The sequence below is a fragment of the Macadamia integrifolia genome, chromosome 8 (assembly GCF_013358625.1).
Source record: "Macadamia integrifolia cultivar HAES 741 chromosome 8, SCU_Mint_v3, whole genome shotgun sequence".
In the NCBI taxonomy this organism is placed as follows: Eukaryota; Viridiplantae; Streptophyta; class Magnoliopsida; order Proteales; family Proteaceae; genus Macadamia; species Macadamia integrifolia.
In genome coordinates this window covers 25303885-25327973 of record NC_056564.1, presented here as the reverse complement: position 1 = coordinate 25327973, position 24089 = coordinate 25303885, and the positions used below count along the sequence as shown (strand labels likewise).

Genomic DNA, 24089 nt, shown 5'->3' with positions numbered 1-24089 from the left:
TTTCATACTTCGCCTCTGGTTCGAATAAAACGCATATTTCATTTAAAAGAAAATGTAATGGTGCCCATAATTCGCATCTCCCTGAGGACCAACACTATAAAGAACATTTTATGTCTGCAGCACTTTATTGTGACATCCAAGTGTGGCTAGTTGAATTGCTAGTAGAAGAAACATGCACAAGATTATTACACTGTACACCCACAACCTGCAACTATAAACTATTCACATATGAAGAAAGGATTTCTCAAATCTGCCTACGCAGGGAGAAAGAAAATATGCACCACGGCTCTATTACAACAATATATAGATTTTTTCCAATTTGAACCTCAAGAATATAGCACAACATGCGTCATAGGTATCATGTGACTGCATGCATACCTGTCAATTGGCATTGAACTGCTCAGTGTTCACACCAACTCGCAAATAATAGACAGCCGCCTCATCTACCACACTAGGCTTCTGTGTATAAGCAATATAAATATCTCCATGTGGACCTCTGCAGTGTCCTCATGCAGCCATATTCATATATCGATGCCGAATCACCCACTGGATTTGGAAGCATGGAGGGAGAACATTTGCTTGTTTGCGATCAAATGTGAGCAGAATATTATCTACATCAAGCGTTCACCATTGTTTTCACCTGCATTACTTCTTTTTCAAATTTAAGTTGGCAGAAGTCCATGAAATGACCAAAAGTTTTCAACAGGTAGGCATGCTCTAGACAGAATACCTCTTCCGTTTGCTCTTCAAAACTGTAGAAGATGAGGGGTTACTATGCCAGTTCCTTTTCCTCTGGTTAATGAACCAGTTGTTAATTTGCTTTAGTTGCAAACCAGTTTCCTGCACCAATCTTGCCTTGTCTTCCTCCTGAAATAAGATCCAAAACATCGGGCATAAGTCAATAGCCTAACAAAACCAATTGAATTATTGCAAGGATTCAACCAGACTTACTGTTGGGTATGGCCACTTTGAATGTGACTGCCACCAGGCCTTTAAGAGTGAGGTAGTGTCTCCTGGGAGTTTTCCTGCTCTTCTCTTTCGGAGAATTTCCTCCCTTATGTCCACAATCTTCTCCTTATAACCCTGTAAAGGAAGTGAACTGGTTGGAAACCTTGAACATGCAAAAAAACGAAAGCTGTTAAACATTCCATCTTTACCTGTTTAAGCTCATGCTTCAGCTCTTGCCTCACACGCTCCATTAAGGACCTCTCACTCTCTGTGGGTATAAGAGGGCCAAAACCCATGCTGTCTGGCCCCTCCAAGCTTCCGTCAAACAAGTTAGTATCACTATCTGCCTGGTCATCATCATCATCCGACATTGTTGCACCTGTGCCTTCACCTGGGGAGACACCTGTTCATGCAGAGCATATCAGCCACATATGTAGACGTTTTTACAGCTTATGATCAGCACAAGAATATTATGCCAGGAAAAATTCTCACTATTATAATAGTTACTATGATGCAAGGATCTATGACAATAACAAATTACATAAAAGACAAATCAAAACAATGCATCCATAGAGAATCATGGATTGAATTAATGCATTGGCAAATAGTGTTTGATGACCTGAGGTCATAGCATTAAAGAAGTGAATCAGAAAAGGGAAACCGTAAGGGCTTTCAGGAGATAAGATGGTTTTCTTCGCAGCATGAATCCAACAAGCAGCAAAAAATATAGCATTAGGCTGGCAGCAGCCAAAGTAAAATCCATACTGATCATCAGTACAGCAGCACAGAAATTTTTCCTGGCTTGCTCCCTCACAAAAAAAAATAAAAATAAAAATAAAAGAAAAAAAAAACAAGGTTATCCACCAGCATTGTTCATTGTAAAAGCCACCAGACAACAGAGAGACCAAGGACTAGGACCCACTGAGTTCTATTTAAGTGATATTGTCTAAAGCACACAAGAGGCGAAAATTAATTGTTATAAAACATATTGCAATCTTAACATGTTTAAAAATTAGTATAGAATTCACAAGTATCAACGAATATTTCCAGAATTTTGCAAACTTCCCTATATCCCAACTTTTAACCCAAATTAAAATGGCACCGTATAACTAACAGGTTTCTGTGACATGCTATAACTAACCACTAAAGCCTACTACAGGCTCAAGAGAACAAGTTAAAAAGAGGTAAATATGAAAATGAATAACAGCACTTCAAGCCACTTTCAGAATCCATAGAGTGCAACGCTGATTATAAAAAAGAATGGCTAGAGTAGTGGATGGAGATGGAGCAATGATATACACCAAGTAAATAATGGACACACTGGTGTTTTGTGTCATAAATATTTTTTGGAGGGTAGGGTGGGGTTGGGGGGGGGGGGGTAGAGAATCATCCCATTAAAGAATGCAAAGAAAAATCAAATAATTAAATAGATTTTGCTAGCAGTTGTTGTGTGCGTTGCTGCATGGGCAAACTTCACAAAGTTGATGCTCTAGATGTAGCCACTACCCCCTCCCTGCCTAAAAAGAGAGAACATATATGCCAGGTGAGCAAGGCCAAAACAATGTTTTTTTTTTTTTGGCCCATCCAGATAAACTTATCTCAACAACCCAAACATCAGCTACATGGCAGATCAGATGAGGCCCAAATTTGGTGGACAGGTAAACCCAGAGGTTCCCAGCCTACATGCCAAGTTTCAGCCTAAATGGATAACACCAAGTGACAAAATAAAGCTTTAAAAATCTAGGTGCATGGGCATATACACAAAGGGATGAAAAAATATACAAGGATATATTCCAATACACAATAAGGGATTTGATTGAATTGGGTGCTGAAATTTGGCACATGGCGAATCCAGACCTATCTATTCAATGGTCAGAATCAAAATGCCATCCTATCCCATGCGTGCATGGGCATTCACAAAGTTGCATGTGAGTGGCATCTAGTCAGTTATAAATGATGCTAACTCATTTGATCCTCCTGAAGATTGCATTTAAATTATCAAAATTGGGACATACTTGCCTTTGATTAACAAGTGGGTTTCATTCTAGAAAGTGAAAAACTAGTCAACAGTTGGATGTAGTGACTACATATTGCAGTAGTCGTTGATTTACTTTGCACACAGCCAGCAGTTATGTACACAGATACAGGTGGAGAGAAAATAAGAAGATAGGAAATAAACGAGGAAGAGATAATAAAGAGATAACAAGGAGATAAAATACGAATAATTTGATAGATTTGCTTTATGGATGAAGCAAGGAGTCTTGGTTTAATTGAGGGGCCGACCTAATCTCAAGATGACATCAAGAGAGATGATTTAGTATTCTTTTCGTTCCTTAAATGTCTCCCCTCTTTCTAATGCTGGCGCTTAAATAACGGATTACAATGTACAACAGTTATAATAATTTTTCACCTTCAACAACTTCCCCTAATAACTTCTTCCCACGTTTCAATAATTATCCACTACTCCCCATAAGTACAACTTCTATTAACGGACTCCACCCAACTTCCAACTCGTAAGGCTCCTCACGTGCTTGCATGCACATGGCATATCTTTGTCACTTATAGGTGCTACCCCTAGTTCTTGTGAATGCATCATTTTTCCTCTATTCTTTATACTCTCACCACTTCTCATTCTCAACACTAACACCTCAGCTACAGTCATTCTATTTTCACATTTATTCATTTCCAAAACTCTGCTCCACCTCAGTGCTATCCTAAGAATTTTCTTATTCATCAAAGTTTCTAGGTCATAGAATTATGAAGCACCATTCTACCCAAATTTACCAACTCCTTCAATCTCAAGTCAATAGAATTCTTTAAAATGTAAATCTACGTTAATATAAAATTAGGCATATCTAAGTAACCGTTTATTATGAGAGGGGTGGGTGTAGATGTAAGCTGTACATATGAGTCCATGGTAGAGTTTGCAATAGAGCATTCTAGAAGTTCTCAATTCAGTATTAGTTTTAAGGAGAAATCCTTTTATTATTTGCAAGTTTTTCTGTCGGTGACCTAAGAGCTCAACCACACAAATCAAGCCGTAGCTCTCTCAAAGACTGTATTTCTTAGAATTACATGAAGTTAATTTACATTTTTCCTAAATTTCTACTGGCTATGTTTGGTTGTAAGGGGAATGAAAGGGAAGAAAAGTCAAATTTTCATACTTAAAAAAGAAATATATGTAATCATTACCCATGTGACTTTAACATTAACTTCAAATACTTCCATATTTGGTTATAAAATTTCACTTTACTTTGCATCCAAAACCCTTTGCTATAATATGTAAAATAAAAATTACATGGAAAATATATCATTACTAAATATGGTTAAAAAATTAAGTAGCTTATACAATCATATGGGGTAATGATTATAAACATTTCTTTTTAAAGTATGAAAATTTCACTTCAATTCCCTTTAAATTCCCATTGCAATCAAACGGAGCCACTGAATTGTACTCTGACATGGAATTTTTCAAATTTCAAAGAATTCCAACAATCTATAAGCTTTCAGTACTTCCTTGATTTCCTTTTTTCTCCCTACAATGACAAAACTTAAGATATAGTCCTTCATAAAAATAACTTTTCAAATTTTTTTTTTTTTTTTTTTTTAGCCTATCAATCCCCTCTTTTTCATCTTCTTTTTTCTTTTCCCCCATACAACTCTGAAGCACATCAGATCTCAATTTGTTGTCCATAGTCATGCAGTGCTGGTAAAATTGCAAAATAAGTAATCAATGGTACAACTCACTGAAAAAACAGCACCACTGTTCACCCCAACGATGAAAGAAAGATCATATAAATGGTAATCTCAACACTACTAGTGTAATGTATCCTCATGTTAGAATGAAAATTTTGTTCAAGCAAAAACCCTTTCTGGATCCCAAGGTCACCTGTTAAACTTTGTAGAGATTGCTCAAGCTCCCAGCAAGCCATTACTGCTTCCATTGCATGGACACGAACATGCTGCTGCAGCTGTTCTTTGAAGGAGCAAAGCAGTAGAACATAATGTGTCTACACACCAGAAAACAAAAGGACAGAATGAGAAAAAATATTATTGAATGATTAAATAAAAAATATCAGAAAGACCAAAAATTTTTTTGATTAAGAAATTAAACAGTTGGTAAGTACTAGACAACCATTAAGTTCCACCAACAACAAAGAAACACCATAAGTGAGAAATTTTCATATACTCAAACCTCCATCAGAATAGTTTTCTATTTTTATTGATTTGGTCAAGATGTTCAATCGGTCAAAGAATCAACAACTCCTTAAAGAGTATATAACCCCATCAACTAACAACAATGACATAGGAATCATGAAAGGGGTGGATATATGAAGTACACTCAAACCAAAGATAATATCAACATCTCACATTGGAGCAAATTAATGAATCTCACTTTGTTCAGATAAAGGCATCCCATTTTTGTTCAATTCATGCCAAGAACAGAAACTCCAACTGAAGACTCTCATTATTGTTGCTTAAAACAGTAAACGTCAAGTACAACCAAAAGATTCAATTCTGACACTAAATCTAAACCAAGGAGTAGCCCACCAATTAAGTCAGACAGTTTCCCCTCAATGCTGGAATGATCTAGCCAAGACCAATCCCCTCACTATTAAAGAAGTCAGCCAAGAGTTAAGACTGGTTCCGAACACAAAGCTTCCCAATTCTTCATGGTGGAAACCCACCCCCCAAAAAAAATGCAAAATCCAGGCAAATAGATCAATAGAGTGAAAATCTCACCAAATCACCAAAGTTCTCAAATACCCATAGGAAAGATAATCCAAACACTTTAATGGATAGAGATCCTTAAGGAAGTCAGTTAACTAAACTCTTACATATCCAAATGATATTAAAGGTGACCTTCTAGAGTAGCATCTCAGAAACCTCCTTTATTTTGACAGTTACTGAATGTAAAATACCCCTAAAAAAAATATTAAAAGAGTACACATGTTAGTTCATTACAATAATCATTGAATGGGGGTATTAATAGAAAGGCCCTTACTTTCTTTTATCCTTTTATTTAATGAAAGCCTGCTTATCAAAAAGAAAAAATGGAGGCATTAATCAATGCAAATTATTGCATTTGCAAGGTGTAACCTCCCTTGTCAAATTATGGAGGTGTCTATCTCACTTATCTAATTTTGTGATGAGTTACCTTAATTTGTTGGTAAGCCCTTACAATTAAGGAAACAGCTTTTTCTCTGGTTTGATTTCAATCTGTCAATAAATTTAGTGGGATATCTGACTGACATTTGATGAAAAATGTTAAACAATGACATTACAATCTTTTGAGGATTGCACAGTTGTATCCTAATAAAAAGATAATTCCCAGCTTGGCATCCAAAGAAGGGAACAGCGGTCCCCATTAAACATTAACTCAACACATCAGGCTCAAAGAATATAACCTTTAAGAAAATAATAGTTCTCATAGATATTATAAGAGTGATTTTTAAGCTCCTAAATCAAAGAAAGGGAAAATAGGAAGGAGAATAAACCACAAATACAATAACCAGGAAGATCTTAGCTAATCATACACCACTTAAATGATACAGAGAAAGAAACCTCTGCTCCATAAAGTAAATACTTTCAATTTCTCCTAAAACAAATATCAAAAAGAGCTCAAACCCATAATTAAATTATGAGATTTTCCCTCAGACGCATTATGTAAATCCCATTCATCCCCCTGCCTTATCTCTCTGACCAGTGTAGAATATCACCCACACTCTAAAAGATAAACTTATGCAACTTGTTCAGAAAAGTCCAACACCACAGACTACAACAAAGTTCCCAGGTAATAGGAAGAGAAATTGAGAATCTATTGATCTTCCCCCTAGCAATTTTCCCAATTCATGCAACTGCTGGAGGGTAATAGAATAGGCATTTACAATTTATCTATTTATTTATTTGTGTGTCATCTTTCCACTTTTATTTTATTTTATTTTATTTTATTTTTTTTCAATCCCCATCCACGGCCAAAGCAGCATCACAAATTAGATCTAACCTAAAACAAAAACAAAACAAGAATAAACATAGAGTGGGGCTCCAAGTGGGGAGGGAAGGGAAGGAAAGCACAGACATTCAAATTTCACACTTTAAATCAAAACAAACACGTTTATTTTCCCCAGTGGATCATGAAAGGAGCAAAGTTCCGCTTCCAAAATAATTAATTACAAGAATATTATACCTAGGCATAACTCGAGATTTATAAAGCTAGTTTCATCCATGTGTCTAAAATCGTGATTCAAATGCAAAGGCATGATGAGAGGTTTAAATTGCCTCAGATAAGGTGTAATTCTTAGAGGCACATCATCAATAAATAAATAAATAAATACATAAAAATATAAGACAATCCATATAAATATGATATAGCAAAATGATATATATATATATATATATATATAAGAAGGTTGTACAATTTACATGATAATTGGGGGTTTTCTTCATATTGTGAGAACTTTATATGAAGCATGTTTCCTCCAGAATTTTATGGTTGATGCATGTTATTTATAATGCTCTCACTTGTGGTGACATGAGCCTAAAGCCTAGAAGTAAAAGCAAAAGTCTTGCCAACTTCCCAACACTAATCTAAAATAATGTGAAGGTAATAAGTTGAGAGAATTGCAGGATAGAATAGGCTTCTTATTATGGCTGAGAGTCTCCAGCATGTTGGGACCTCTGGAAAATTTGATGGCCGGCTATACTGATATCAGATCCAGTCCATTAACAGGTTGCCCAATCAATTTTGAAGTTCGATATGATCAAAGGATAATATTGGAAGAAATAACTATACGATCAACCATGAATAAGTAGCTCATTCCCAAACAATTTTGAGTTTGATGTGATCAGAGGATTTAGGGTCAACCATGAAGTAGCCCATTCCTCTAAACCACATAATTAATGAGACGGGCTAGGCTGGATGCCCAACCTGGCAGTGTTTGTAATATCATCAATGAAATCTCACAGGAGATTTGACATATGCTCGTAGATGTATAGTTTTGTGAAGCGTCCAAGTGAAAACTAGACACCAGGAGGTGCTATTATACTTTGCTACTGCAATTCGACATTCCAGGGCCCTCTCGCCACAATTGACCCAACACAGAAGTATCTGGTCATATTACCTCCACAAGACTCACCCAACTTTCCATCTTCCGCATATCACCGCTTTGGCGATCTGTCAATCATTTAATAGCATACTATAATTTAAAACTAACTACCTTATCCCCTTAAATGCAGACCTTATTTACTTGCCATGGCCACGATATATTTACCATCCTCAACTTTTCACAAACTTCATGAAGGAAAAAGAATTGGATACAATTGTGTTTTCTTTCCGCTTTCCTTCATTATAATCAAAGCATCAAAAGATCTTGTTTATACATCCTCTGTACCACCCATTTCAGAGTCCACATCAACAATTTATCCTCAAAGCGAATGTCAATTAGAGTCATCGTCTGGATAATAATGGTTGAAAGATAAACATAATTTCCTTGGAAGTGATTCATCCTAGTCTCGTATAAAGAGATTTCCTTGGAAGTGATTCATCCTAGTCTGGTATAAAGAGAAGCCCGTTAATGTTGGTATTAAGTTTCTTACGCAAGACATTAGAATAATAATCAAGTGCATATTTAGATATGCTGGAGCCTCCTTCCACTCTCTTTTACCAGGACATGCTACCTGAAAACACCTCATACTACAGTAGTTCTGAGAAGGAAAGGTCAGCAGAAAGTTCTCAGAGAATCCGATTACCAGTAATCTACTGAACACTCTCGCCTCTGTCCGTCAAAACGGGCACTCGGCCTTTCATAGTGTTCATGAAGAGAAGGAAACCAGAGGGTCCACAATGCTTCACTAGTTTAGTTTAGTCTATTTGCCACACCCGCCTCATCTTCAGCTCAAGGGAGCACTTGCCGTCCCCCCAAATTGATGCATCACTACTTCCAGACTCTGCTCTATTCTAATTACCATCAATATATATATTGCAATAAGTGTAAAGAGCTTCATTCAACAGAATTGAGTCTCAATTTCTCATAAGAAAACAAAACGAGGACTTTATTGGAAGTCCCCAAGTGAGAATCAAAACAAACTCTTAACTTATGAAAAAAGAAAGAACATACAAGCCATAAAAATCAGAAAGTGAACGTTGGAAACATCAAAATTTACTGGGGCCAAACAAGCAACTTAATATTACCATATTCAATACTGAGCAAAATCAAAGATAATCCAGAAGAACAAAGCATAGAGGAAGGAAACAAACCATAAACTGATCAAGCTCCTTGTCGTCTCCCACAAGTTGCTGATTGCCATGTCCGAGAACCGAATACTTGGCGACAACATGTTGCGACTGAGCAAGCTGCGCATCAATCCTTGGCAACTGATCAACAGGTGTTGCAATACGCAGGCACGCTACATGCGCCGACAGAAGCTGCTCATAAAGTGGATGAGTCAATATATCAGCTTTATACTTTGCATTCTGCCAAGGACCAACTCCGTCCCCTCCACCCCCAGCTTCGCTTTCCGCCAACTCCCCTCCCCCACTATTGTCCCCTTGGTTCTGGTTGTTACCGCTGTTTCTGTTATCATTATTAGCGTTTAAATCGGCCGAACCTTGCGATATCGCAGCTGCAATCATCGAATCACTAGACACCGGAACGTCATCACCACCACCGACATCACTTGTGTTCCGCTGGAGCATCGGACGTGGAAGCCACTGGTTGGAAGCGCCAGAAGTCGAGTCCGAATTGGTCTGCAAGTGAAGAAAACTTCCGTCAACGTACTGGTTCTGCTGCCGGAGAATTGCGTTGTTCAGCCACGTTGGACCACCACCACCACTACCTCCTCCACCGAGCTGCGATTGTTGTTGTTGTTGTTGCTGCTGCGATTTACCAGCAGTCTCGATCATCAATCTCTGTATATCCTTCTGGTCTTTTCCGGCACCGCCGGTTGCGTCCGACGAAGACTGACCGAGCTGCTCCGGTAAAATACTCCGTAAGACCGCCGTGTTCTCCCCTAAATGCTGGTGTGTGAAATGCTGAAGCGCCATCTCGTGCGAGAGATGGTTGTGATACGCCATCGATGACCTTGTTTCACTGCAACAATCTCATTTCCTATTCTCTAGATGAAGAGAGAGAGAGAGAGAGAGAGAGACTTAGACCAGAGGTAGAACGAAGCGAGCGAGAGGAGCGAGCTACTAGTGAAAGAAAAGGAGATTATTTTATTCTTATATATCTCACACACGTATAGTAACTCCGTAAAGTGGTTTCCGAAGAGTGGTTTTTTACCCCGTGAAACCACTCCTCGTAACCGGCTTTGCTATAATAAGCCGCCGACATTAATTGAACAAAGAAAAATGTTCTTAATAAAAAAAAAAAAACGCCCTTTTTTAATCTAACGGTGGAAAATTTTCACACGTGGCGAAATTTTCGTTTGCGATGTTCTTGGAGATGTAATCAGACAAAAACTGCTTTGTCATGTTGATAATGCAACTTGCAACTTACGAGAGACATGAATTAATGCTGGTTTATGTATCGTCGTTGTTCACGCGGATTAGGTCTCGGCTTTACGGGTCACCGGTAACCGGTGGCCAACTCTCAGCCTCTGGGGCCCACGACATACACCAAAAAGCAAAGGTTTTCAAAAAAAAAAAAAAGGGGGGGGGCCCGATTGAAATTACGTCGCTCCCCTCTCCGCCACTCGCGGACAACGACTATACCTATCCGATCGACACGCGGCGCTTCCTTGTTGTTTGGACCACATCTGGGGACCACGTCGGAGCACGCGACGTGATTGGACAAATGGAAATCGTACACGTGGGAGGAGCATCGGGGAGATGGGTGGGACCACATTACCCTAGAATTTGACTCTCCCCTACTTTTGTTGTCTGAGACTCTGATGAGCCGCCGGCTTGATCACGCTTCGCTTCGGTGGTCCGGTGGTCCCCCCTCTCCCCTTCCTTCAATATAGGCCGAAAGCAAAGCGGTCCCCTCCAATCCTCCCTATACTGCCAAGGAATGGGACCCACCGAGCTACTATTGCAGGTCAGCCCTCATGTCCACGTGGCCTGACGCAAAGTGGTCCCCCTTACCTAATGGCTGTGTTTCCTTTGCCGTCAACCGGACGGCAATTCAATCAGCTGAGATATTTTTTTATTATTTTAAGAAAATAAAAAAATATTAAAATATTACCCACTGGCCACTCCCTAGATTTTATCTTTCCAAAACTCTCCCTATTTATCGAATACATTATCTTCCCGTTTCAGTCCCACCATTTTCATTTTTACGTGAAATGTGTAATCTATTACTGCAACTTTTATAGCACTGGAAATTTACTATTTTTGTAACCTTACAGTTGCAGATAGACACCCGTGACCTATATCAATAGCAGGGGTATTTTCGTCATTTTATAGTGATATACGATGGCCCCACAAGCCACATCCCATCTCGCCAATAGGCCTATGATTTCCCAGTTTGGAAGTTACACATACGTGTCAATCGCTTTCTCGGCCACGCGTGCTACTGATTTCCACGTCACTATCTTCTTGTATTGTTTATTATGAAAATATCCTAGGCCCCGGCATAGAATGGCTCAGCTCACGACACGTGGTTACCCTAGAAAACGTTCGCAATAATGAGGAATCTCGTGGCTAAGCATCTCGGATCTGAGGTTTCGTAGGGCATCCGCTACGTTGCTTGCCAACGTGGAAACTGCTCGGATGCAACCGGCCACCCAATCAAAATACTCCACGTCACTCAATAAGTGGGTCCCACAGGGTTATATCCAACAAAAGGAACAAGTACCAGACCAATACAACGGTTCACAAGTGTAATTGTCCAAGGACTGAAGCAAAGTAATTCTATTACTTTATAGTATAATGATGATGATAGAGAAATTTAATATATATATATATAGAGAGAGAGAGAGAGATATATATATATTTAGTAGGTGTAGCGTTTGGTAGGTTAAGATTATATTAATATTATTATACGTAAATATAAATTAAAATATGGTATGAGATTAAGGTAAGGTTTGAATGGGTACCACTAAAACCCTTTATGAGGAAATAAAGCACAAATCATGCCCCTAAAGTCTTATATGAGCTTTTCCATATGTCTTTGTATACTTGAATGGTAATAGGTGGTGTTTAATATTGATTGGATTTAGGGGTAGGGGGATTGGGGAGGGAGGGGTCAACATTATATAATAAAAATTTTGCATGAATACACAAATGAAAGGTACTCAAGAATGTCTTGAAATGTTATGTTGTCACCATCTAATTAACCCTAATCCAGAATTGAAGATAGATTGCATCAAGGGGGTGTGTGGAATAGTTTTGATTTCACCTTTTAGGGCATCATATGCCCTTAGACTTCACGTGTACTGTGGTTATATTCAGTGTGCAATGTACCCATGTTCCATCAAGTATGATGACAGGTGATTCGTCTTATCCAAATTGGTCCATGCATCTAACAAAGTGATACAAAAAGGAAGCTTTGTTTTTTGGGAGGGGAGGGGGAAGGAAGTGGAGTCGAATACATGATCTCTCGGGATGTGTGTATTCTATCAGCAGGTTACCATTCAACTGTGTTAGGAGTTGCCTTCAAAAGGTTCATTCTTTGTATGAGCTTTGATTTAACCTTAAGGGTTAGCCCAGTTGGTTTGGAGAGGACACAGTATTCCACCTTAAGAAGTGATGTTCCATGATCAAATCTTCGTTGTTGCACCTAACTTCTTGGGATCATCATACGAGAGTTTCTGTTTCGAATTGATCTAATCCTGTGTAAGCGGTATCACAGTGACCCCAGGGACTCATCTGGTCAAAGATACAGACACCTGGGTATCAAAAAAAAAAAAAAGGAGAGCTTTGATTTGCTATGACTTCTATTTCAATTTCATGGGGTGATTTATGTTTTTTAATTATTTGGTTTGATTTTTACATCTTATTTTACGATAATGACAATAACGACAAAGCTTTATCCCAATTAAGTCTAAGGGGTTGGTCCCTTGGTGAATTGTTATGGATAAGGCGTTTTTCCTACGTTCGAATCACCTTGATAGTATCTTTGAGGTCATTCACAACGGGATTAATTTGGCTTTCCATTTAATCCCACTAACAACCTGGTCCAATGACTATGGGTTCTGCTGAACCCGGGGGATTTGTCAAGTCGAAGGCTTGGAAATATCAATTAGCAAAAGAAAAAGAAAATCATATCCTAACATAATGGGGTCGACCACATGGAACCGGATCCTCATTAGTGTTACATGTCTTGTGGCACAGATCTGAAAGTTGGGGGCACCTTGTGTTGTGTGTCTAAGGGCTCCCAACCCTTAGATATACGCTACATCCCAAGTGCACCACAGAGGATCCCAAAAGGATCCAAGCAAGGACAAAGAAAGAAAGGTTAAAAGTGAAACAAAGCAAAAGACAAAAACAATAACTAAATAGAACACAGCTAGATGGGTCCGCCACATAAACTATTCTATTCAAGGCTATACTTGGGACAAGGCATAATATGAGAATAGCTTTACTCACAACTTCCCCTACGGTCATTTTTGCATACCCCTAGCTCTCTTAGATCCCTCTATTTGGATCAATCAATCCTCCTTACTGGAACATCCACAAGTCTTTGTTGGACATGGTCATACCTTCTTACACCTTATGTTAATGAAATATAAATTTTGAAATAGCTGAGGATATATAGGGGTGTCAATTGGCCAATTGAGAATGAGTGAAATCGAGACATTAATCAATAAAGATGTGCTGATTTTGATTTCTTACCGGTTTCTAAGTTTGGTTTGGTGCCTTATCAGTTTACCATGTAAATATATGTAAAGTATGAAAAAAATTGTTTATTTATATATTTTTTATTTTATTTTTATTTTTTTTATGAGTTTCAGGTTGATATTAGTTTCTAATCGGGCTATATCAATTTCGGCCTGGTTTTTTATGTTCGATTTGGTGTCTTATCGATTCAATGCAGTCCGGTTTAGTTTCATTCTCACAAAACCTCATCCCGAAAAATTATCCAATAACCTCATATGGCTTTCAGTTTGTTTTGGTCTCAGTAGGCTTCGGTCAGTTTCGTGGGGCTAGGTTTTGACACCCCCAGCCGAGGAGTAGTTTCATTTTAAAATTGATTTCACTCTTGTTTCAAATTAGCACATGGTTAATTTGATAGGCAAATAAGTAATTTCATGTTAAAATAAAACATCACCCTTCTACTTCTCCTAATGGTCAGATCACCACCCCTTTTCCAACTCCAGCCCCAAGCTCCGCCCCCACACTACCACCACCACTCTCTTCCAAAGAAATATAGAGAATCTAGTCTCATAAATTGTGATATTTTATCCTTGAAATTTTTCAGATTGATGCAACTAAATAATTTTAAATTTTTTAATCAAAAATTTATTTATTGACTGTTTTATAAAATCAATTAAAAAAAAATCATATCAAATCTGACCTAAGAGAGGATTCATGCCAATACAATATGGGTATTACTCATTGACACGTGAGAAGTGCTTTTCTAATTGTTTCCCTACTTTCCATTGTATAGAATTTTCTTTTCAAAGACTTTTCGAGATAAAGATATTTATCATTTCAAACTCGCGTAGTATGTAAATGATTGTAGAAGAAAAGAAAAAAATAAAAAATAAAAAACAAAAAAGGGTAGGTGAATGTGATGTTGAACAAGATGTGTCAATTTAGAATTTGTAATAAATTATAAAGGGAATTTCTAAAAATGGTTGGGAAGATATGCTCTAGCTGGTTAAAGACATAAAATGACTTTGATTAGATAAGTAGGGTCAATTAAGATGCTCATGTTGATGTAGATCATAGGTGGGCAGCAACCATATTTAGATGACAACATTGTGAATAAGGGAATCTCTTGATATGATTTTAAGCTTTGCAAAGGATAATTTTGTGGTAAATTAAAGCTTAGATGAAGCTTGGTCCATGGTTGCATTTATGATTGACCCTCTTTGAACCTTGTGTTTCTTTACATCCCCCCTCTCCCTTCCCCCCACTCAAGCCCCTTTTTAAGAGGGACTTGACAAAATGCCAGTGGTCCCCGTCCATTCTCTTGCATATCCTTACAATCAATATCATTATCATCCCAACCCCCCACCTTCTTCCCTTCCCCCACCTCTCTCTCTCTCTCTCTCTCTCTCTCTCTCTCTCTCTCTCTCTCTCCAACCCACCTTCCATAAATAATTGCAAAGTTATTGGGACCCATTGAAAGACCTTAGGGACTGACTTTTCCCTTGTATTTGATCATAAAACTTTTTGGGTATGGTAATAATAGTCAACAAATTCACCTTTCAATTTGGGGTTGGAATGAACCCAACCATTCAAACTAGCTCCCAAGAGTTTTGTACAATTAAGTAAAAGAAAACCGCCAACAACTTCACAAGTTAGTGTGGAGTATACGACACATTAGATTGAAAGGCATCCAAAGAACAGTTTCTTCCATGTTTTGAATAGATAATGGTGATGTCATCATTGTTTCAAGTATTGGTCTTGTATCGATTGTATCGGATTGATATCGATTGAAGTTGATTCCTTATTTTTGATCGATTCTGATCTGATATCGATAGATACTAATACCGATATCGATATCATCTCCTAAATCCATGGATGTCATAGAACTTGAAGAAATAGAAGTAACCTTATATAATAATCACATTTACTTTTCGTCTCAGAAAGTGTGTGGTTCGGAATTCGACTCCTCTTACCTCTTTAGGGCCACTCACATGAGGTATTTAGTTCTTCACTGTTTTAGGTGAAAATTGAATGATTCTCATTCAACCCTATTGTGAGTCGGTTCATGCGATTGTGGAATCAGTATAAACCCCTAAAACTAGTCAAATCAAAAACCTGGATATCCATCGTTAGCCAAAAAAACACACTTACTAGTAAAGCATGTAATATAAATGTCATGTAACATCATGTGTCAATGGTGGTAGTACATATACATTTCATGATTAATAAGAGCATGGACCCCTCAAAATGTAAAGGCAAGTTAGTTTTGGAGGATCAGAGGAAAGGCCAAAACCAGTGTAAACAAAGTTGATAACCAAAGCAGATATGACTGGTGTTTTATAGCAAGAATCTGATCATCTTGAAATAAAGCATGAGAATGTGCTTAACCCCCACCCCCAAATAATATCTTCTTACAAAACTGATGTTTTAGTCTGATCACTTCCACTGCAAGCTACATAAAAGGACAGTTGTTGTTCACCCATGCTTAGTGCACATGTAGTAGTGGAACCATCAATAATTAGTTGTCTGATTTGATTTAATGCTGTGTGATTCCTCGAATGTTTTGCCAATCTAATTGGGATAAATCTTCCATTGTTGGGTCATGTAATTCGTTAAAACTGGTTTGCAGTTCATACGCATTTTTGAGAAAGAATGATTATTGAGAGGATTGATGTCTTGTATTCTATGGAACATAGGTTGCATCCAAATAGCTGTTAAATAGGGTTTGAATCTTTTAGGGTTTACATTGGAAAATTGTATTTCTTTATTTTCCCTAGAGATTGGTAGCGATAGGCGTTATTAGGGTATTATTCTTTGTAAACGGAAAGAGACTTGGAACCTTAAGCCACTTACACGGGGGTGTTTAGTATTCTTCACTGATTTCAGTGAAAGTTGAATGGTTCTCATTCAACTTCAATATGACCTGGTCCATGCCATTGTGGGGTCAATATGGACCTGCAGGACTAGTCAGGCTGAAGGGCTGGATACCCGTCGTTAGCAAAAAAAAGAGAAAGAAACTTGGAGGAAGAGAGCTTGTGACCCTTTCACTATTGCTAGTGAAAATTTCTCTCGTCTCTCTGTGGACTTAGGCACCTTTAACGAATCGTATGTATCCTTACATTGTGTGATTGTAATTGTTCTTTCTCATATATAGGATTTTGTTTCTGTGATGACACCTCTTTAGGTATTTTTAAAACATGTAACCTTCTTTGATTGCCTCTTATCTTGTCCTCAAATTTTCTTTATGTCAGCATTAAAAGTGGGTTTCAATATATGTCTTGCAACCGTTGCGAATATACATGGTGAAAATGACAATATTTTACTTATTGAAAGTAGAAATGTATCATATTAATTGACAGAAAATAGTGTTATAAATTATTTGACACCATATGGGTATCAATAAGAAATTAGGGAAATAGGAAACTATGCTATGGATCTTCAATTTTTATTGAGTACCATCAATGGTCAATTTCAAACTCAACTATCTTATAATTATCCTTGCTTTTACATAGAAAGCTGAGAATGAGATAACAGAATATGGACAACTTTCTAACCATTTTAACCATCTATTGATTATAACACCCCTATGGAAGTGTTTCTACACAAAACTGTTCCAAATGATGTAGATCTTAATTGTGCTTAAGAGATATTTTCTTAATGGTTTTGAATATTAATCACATTCTTTTGTATAATATTTTCTACATTTTTTTACCAAAGAAGGGAAACTTTTAATAGTAAACCATGGAGCAACTGCATTCCTAGAAAATCAGAGCTTCCTCTCTAATTAAACTAAGAGTATGACTTCAAACCAAAGATAAAATATATTTGAACTGCTATTCTGTTTTTAAAATTTCAAGATAAATTGATGAGAGTCACATTTGTGAACTGGTGGAATTCTTTACTCCTTTTTATTTTTAAAATTTGGTCAAGGTTGGGAGGCAAGGGGAGGAGGGCCAGGTCTAAGTTAGCAGTTCATTGATTTGATAGGTTGGTAGTGATGCTTTTGTACAAGGTCTATGATAAGACTCCCATAGACTTTACCAATTTATTATAAGGTTAGGATAATAAATTCTATAGTGAAATCAAGAATTGTAAAAGGAAGTTCTTTGCTTTTAGGTAAAATTTATAAAAGAAAGTAACACTAATTCCTAGTCTCCCTTTGTTGTACTATAATATGATAGAATTTGATAAATTTCTTCCTGTTATTTTGTGAATTTAATTGGTGAGGTTTCTTCTGTTTTCTGATTCTAGAAGAGGGGTGTTGTTTGTTCTGTGTAGGGTACTTAATTACTTGTATTTCTTTTGCTTTCTCAGCAACTTCTGATATAGACTTGTTTGTGTTTTCTTCTTATATTACTGCTTAATATTAATGGCATGACTTGGAAAATTCTCAGTTTCTTTGTACATTCTCAAATCCAAAGAAGATCTCTATCACTATCCTCAGCTTCCAATCCTCTTGGGAAGGTTTAAGTCCAACAATAATTATGCAACCTGATATACCTAAAATTAACCCACCAATGGGTGGCTGACACGTAGCAAGTAGATGAAGAGTTTAAGCCGTGATTGAGCTTGAGCCACGTCGATTACTTAAGAGTAAAGATTCCCCACCCTCCATCACATATCGGGGTTCACCTTAAAGGTGATTTCTGACAAGGGTAAATCGGACCTTCTACATTACGATTTCATTGTCTCTTTCTTATAAAAGGAAAGTATGAACAAAACACAAATCCGGCTCCTCTCCAATTCTCAATCGCCCAGTTCTTGCCCAATTCTCTCTGCGGTGCGACACCTGTACATTTCAAAATCCAACGGTAGCCGGGTAGAGAGGCATTTGAGGGAATAAAATGGGTTTGAATTCCTAAAAACTTCTATAATAGTTAGATTTTAAAATGTACAAGTTCCGCGTGCACATAGAGAAATAAGCAAGAATTGGGTGATTAGGAATTGGAGAGGAGCCGAATTCCCCAAAAACAAGATAAGATCATCTTCAACGCACTGAGCATTTACTGTGAATTCATTACTCAAACCCGTTGCTCTATAGATTCTAATATCATTTTTTTTTTTTTATTGGTAGGGAGGGAAGTAGGTAACAGCCAGGGGGTTTGAACTCGAGACCTCCTGGTGAACCTGGGGTTCTAATATCAATGTTGTTAGTTTTTACCCCTAATCTTTGAATTTAGTATCAGAGAGTTCCCTCTCAAAGTTTGCTCCACTCGTTCTCTCTCTTGCATTGCTCTTAACTTTTTTTGTATGGATCTATATCGTGTAAAGCTACAGATTTTCCTGGCAATACAATCCAATGATCAAAATCTTCTTCCCCTACTCAACCATTCACTTTTGAAGGAGGAAATTTTAAAATAAATAAATAAATAAAACTCCAAAAATGTAACCCTAGAGACTGTTTGGTTGCAAAGGAAATGAGGAAAGGAAAATATTTGTATTTGCTATAATATATCTTTCATTTTCTAAGAAAAAATATTTACAAGAGAATACAATCAAGTAGTAAGATTGATTTTTCTATAAAATATATTTCAATTTCCAAGGTAATATTTGTATTTTTCCTTGCAATCAAATGAAGCCAAAAAGATCCTTCGGAATACTGATTTTCATTTCCAGAAATTCAATCGCATGGATTGGACTAAGGGGCTTGTTGGATGGAGATGAAGTTGTGGCCTTTACCCTTCACTCAATTTTTCTTTTTTTTTTAAGGAAATGGAGTTGGAGGTTTGGACCTCCATATAGGGTCTTGAATGATCAGCAGTTCAGCACAATGGAAAAAATGGATCCGCTCCTCCCTAATGACTGGGGCCTCCAATGACTATCTAAGATTCAAAGGGTTGGGAGGAGTTGGTCACATATTCCAACACCAGTCAATTCCCCGAAATGCATGTTAGACTCCTCCCAACCCTTGAATGAATCTTTGGAGAGTCATTGGGGTTGGTAAGGATCTTTTTTCAGACGAAACTGGTTTCTATGAAAAAATGGTTCATTGATGTGACCCTCATCGTTCTTCATTACAAACGTCTTTAGATCTTTATAATTGCTTGGAAGTAGGTTTTGTGAATAGGTCTAAGGTATCTATAGATAGTCCACCTATTTGTATGATATAACATATCTAATGGGACTGATATAACATGTTATTTACACCAAGTTTGGCACCAAAGCCACAGTAAAATTCTCTAATTCAAAATATCATACAATAGGAGTTATTTTGGGTAATAAAAATGTTATTCTCATTAATGGATTTTTTTTATCTGCGAATGGTTTCTGTCTCTCGCGCATCACATAGGATTAGGGGTGTCAATTCGTGGCCCGACCCGACTAAATCGATCGGGACCGACCGTTTATAGACCGGCCCCACCCGAACCGTTTATTAAACATGTCGGGCTTGAGTCCGGCCCGTTTATAAATGGTCGGTCTCGATTTTACTACTTGGACCGTCGGGCGCCCGATCAAGACCGACCGAATAACGCCCGACCAAGACCAGCCTATTGTGCACCGACTTGGCCCGACCCTTTAATGATTGTAGAATACCTATTCTACCCCCCAAATTAAAGAATAAAAAGTAAAAAGTAAAGACATGTTCACATTTTAAATAATGGTTATATTTGGTATCATTTATTGATTTATTTTCATTTTTTTTGCTTGCATGAGTGGGCCGGAATATAAGAGCACATTTTAAAGAGGACCCGTTTAAAAACCGGTTAAAGTCCGTTTAACATTAAACATGTCTGTAGCCCGATTAAGACTCGACTAAAGCCCGATTAAGGTAGCCCGATTATAGCCCGAGACCAACTGACCCAATATAAAGTGTACCATGCCCTCAATAACTAAGCCCGATTAGTTAAATGGGCGGACACGGTGTAGCCCTTGAAAGTCTTCAAACCCAATTAAGCCCGACTGAAACCGAACCAGCCCGACCGGTTGACACCCCTACATAGGATGGTGACAATTTATATGGTTTTTGTCTCTCGCGCATCACATAGGATGGTGACAATTTATTACTATCACCCTTAATTACCTAGAGATGTACCACTTAATCCAATTGTAAGGATCTTGGGATCAAGTCCTACTTTCACTCTTCTTTTAATCCTCCAAATATAATCTCTCAAAAGTAAATGTTTTTTCACTATTCACATGAGAGCCTAACTATAAAAGTAGTATACAAATTTAATGTGCAATTTATGAACTTCGTGGAAAATTTTGAGAGAAGTTTCTCTAGACCATCTATGGATGGAAAAATTAATAAATAAATAAACATGCCACATGACAAGTTGGATGGAAACTGTAAGAAAGGGATGGGAGGGATTTTTGGTAATCAAATTTATACTGAGGGAATTTTGGTAGGTTTTCGATTCTTATAAGGTGGGTACGCCCCTTGGTTAGGTATCAAAATGTAGAGGAGGATTTTTTATGGGCACAAATTTCCCGTGACACCCAAGTACTGATTTGGGTAAATGAAATACTTGGGCTATGAATCGTAAAATAGGGGGTTTAGAGGAGAGACTGATGAATAGGGTTGAAGTTTTGTCATGAATATAGAGATTTCAAGGGCCCTTGCATAAAATTCAAGGGTTTTTTTTTTTTTTTCAAACGGAATCAACAAAATAGAAAATAAAGGTTTAAAATTTTTGTGAAATTTTATCAATATAAAATGGATGACTTAAAATACAAGGGAAACTTACGATATAAGAATGAAGTAAAAAACGAATTTAGGAAAGAGAAAGATAGACAAATGAGAGCGTTAATCCTTGAGAAAGTTCTTTCTCCCTTTCATTTATTAGGGAAAAGAAGCACATACAGAAGTGTGTTGATTCTTGCAATGTCCTCTCACATCTCACATGTGGGCCTCACATCTTATCTGCTCAATAAATGCCCTCTATTTGTGCACCATCGCGTCATGGGGAACCTCTTCCCTTTCATATATTATTGATAATTAATATTTAGATTGCATATTGATACTAGGAATATATAAGTGGGACAGTAAAGGATTTTATGAGTTTGCGGTCTAGAGGAGCACACCAATTAAGTACGAAAAGAATGGCTTCCTACCGAAAAGAGCAGCAAGGTCATTTCAAATGAATGTGTGTGTGTGTGTGAGAGAGAGAGAGAGAGAGAGAAAAAGAGGGAGAGAGAGAGAAAAAGAGGGAGAGAGAGAGGATGTGTGTGTGTGTGTGTGTGTGTGTGTGTGTGAGAGAGAGAGAGAGAGAGAGAGAGAGAGAGGATGCTAGTGTATCCTCCCCTGGTAGCTCGGAGAATCTTTTCTCATATGTGTGATAACTAAGCCCTAGGATTTACTTATTAAGTTAGCCTAGAATTTGAGTATTTAGTTATTGGTATCGGTCTCGGCTCATATCAATCCAAGAGTGGTAGTATTGGTCAATATTACCCCTACTTTTCATAAAAATTAGGTTCTTTATTACGAATTTACCCTTGACACTGGTACGATACCCAATCCCAGATTGATCAGGTATTAGATCAATCTCAATCAATACCGATGTAATATGACTGATATGATCGATCCAATAGCAATACCTAAAACCATGCTAGAGGTTGAAAGATGATTTTAGTTTTTGATGCTGAATATAAATAGGTTCTCAAATGGGAAACATCTTTCCCTATTGTACATCAGTTTTCTTCAGTTGTGAAATAAACTCTCCCCATCCCCCTTCCCCCTTACCTCTTATCTTGTACAAGGATTGGTAGTATTTGCAACAAAAGAAAGAAAAAAAAACATTTGGGCATTTGTTCTCAAGGCGAAATATAACGAAACAGTAAAGAACTACCCAAGGGGACTTTACTCACACACACACACTAAAGGGGGTGGAATTCATGTGACAGGAGTTGATCCTTAGATCTTCCACACTCCTGGCACCTGCTCTACAAGCAGAGGCTGCAACCAATGCGCTATGCACTGGATCCACAAAAATTATGGCTTTCTAGCTATGTAGAGAATGGATGATTAGTAATTTTTTAGTTATTAATAAAAATGTTTGTAAACGGTGAATTTTCTTTTGGAAACTTAAGTTGCATCCAAAATGTAAACAAGTTACCTATAAAATTGAGAAATTCAAAATGGTTTAAAAGATAATTGCTTTGTTAATTTTTTCCTCTTTCTCTAAAAGATTTTGGGCTCTTGCACCAGGCGACGTATAAATGATTCAATTTTTAGTCTTTTCCTTTCTTTTCTACATTTTTGGTTGATCCCTCTTCTATTAATTGTTCTGTACTTAATCTTTCTCTTAGATGACCAATAGCCTAATGAATGTTTCTTCTCCGGGAAGGAGGATACAAATGGCCATGGGGTTGTTTCAGATCATTTTGAGTGTGGTTGGTCTGTGGTGGTGTTTGCTTTTCTTTAAAATTGAAAACCTAACGAAGATGCACAAGATTGTCAAAAGATGTTTAGAGTTGTGTGATGAGGGTGATTGTATATTGTTTGTTAAGTGCCTGATTAGGAAAGCTAGAACCGACGGAATCACACTAATGGTTACGGAGAATGTGTTAACTTATTATCTATTTTTTGCTATTTAATTCTACAAGGCGTACCTGAAGCATAATACTCCCACATGTGCAAGGTTTGGGAGGCTGAGAATTATACCGTAAAAAGGGGAAAGGCTAGGTATGCTAGCGGTATACACAAATCTATGTTTATCTATCTCGTCTTCCCTTTCGAAAAGTCCCCCTATGCTCATTCCATCCCAGTCCTTCCACTAACTCAAGAAAAGCCAACAACATAGCTACCCTATCCATCCGTGGATTGCTCAGATGGTTAGGATGAATTGGGGATTGTGTAGATAGATGTACAATCCCAGGTTCGATTCCCCATCTATGCATTTACGATTTCAATGGAGACTGTGACGGTGAATTGCTACGCTAGTCTTTCCGAAGATTAGTCGTATGCATAAGCCGACCCAGACACCTTGATTAACAAAGAGAAAAACAGCATAGCTAACCTCACCCCTTCAAAAAAACAAAAACAACAAAAAAAAAACTAACTAGGGTAAACTACAACATTCCTGGGTTCCTTCTTAGAAGGAGTTGTCAAAATCATGAACCAGGTTACTACCTCACCCTCTTAATTTTCTTGTGGGACAAAAAGGCTTTATGTTGAGCACAGATGACCAATCCAACACTGGCTGGCAACCAGAGTCAGAACCCACATGATGTAGACTCTTACAAAAATGAAGAGAGAAAGATACTCAAGGACATCAGACATATAAAAAGATTCTAATCCAACCGCTACCATGAAAGAGCCAAGCAAATTGAAAGTAGGGTTTTGTGTAATGTGAACTGAAGATAAAAAAGAGCCAAGTAGGGTATAGTGTCTGAAAAAGAAAAGAGTACTGTGAGAGTGTGGACCTGTGGTTCTTGTGAGGCAGAT

The 24089-nt window shown here is 37.6% G+C and overlaps 1 protein-coding gene across 3 annotated transcripts; it reads right to left on the bottom strand.

Moving 5' to 3' along the window:
• Positions 1-97: 97 nt before the first annotated feature.
• On the bottom strand, positions 98-10155 carry LOC122086517 (homeobox protein knotted-1-like 2). Of its 3 annotated transcripts, none has more exons than XM_042655386.1 (6): positions 9206-10155; positions 4838-4958; positions 1158-1351; positions 952-1083; positions 731-867; positions 98-651 (listed from the first exon to the last, which is right to left on the bottom strand). In XM_042655386.1, exons 1-6 carry the CDS (start codon positions 10019-10021, stop codon positions 612-614), a joined length of 1440 nt encoding a protein of 479 aa, XP_042511320.1. In that variant the 5' UTR covers positions 10022-10155; the 3' UTR covers positions 98-611. The 3 variants fall into 3 exon arrangements, with proteins under 3 accessions (XP_042511320.1, XP_042511321.1, XP_042511322.1); XM_042655387.1 differs by having other exon boundaries at positions 98-648; XM_042655388.1 differs by having other exon boundaries at positions 98-640.
• Positions 10156-24089: the final 13934 nt, after the last annotated feature.

What these genes read in the sequence shown, in the direction of transcription:
- LOC122086517 (XM_042655386.1), bottom strand. Translation starts at nt 10,021, where the DNA reads ATGGCGTATCACAACCATCTCTCGCACGAGATGGCGCTTCAGCATTTC. An exon ending in AGGAGCTTGATCAGTTTATG is followed by an intron (nt 4,959 to 9,205) that starts GTTTGTTTCCTT and finishes TCTGGTGTGTAG; the next exon opens with ACACATTATGTTCTACTGCT. An exon ending in TTGAAGAGCAAACGGAAGAG is followed by an intron (nt 652 to 730) that starts GTATTCTGTCTA and finishes AATTTGAAAAAG; the next exon opens with AAGTAATGCAGGTGAAAACA.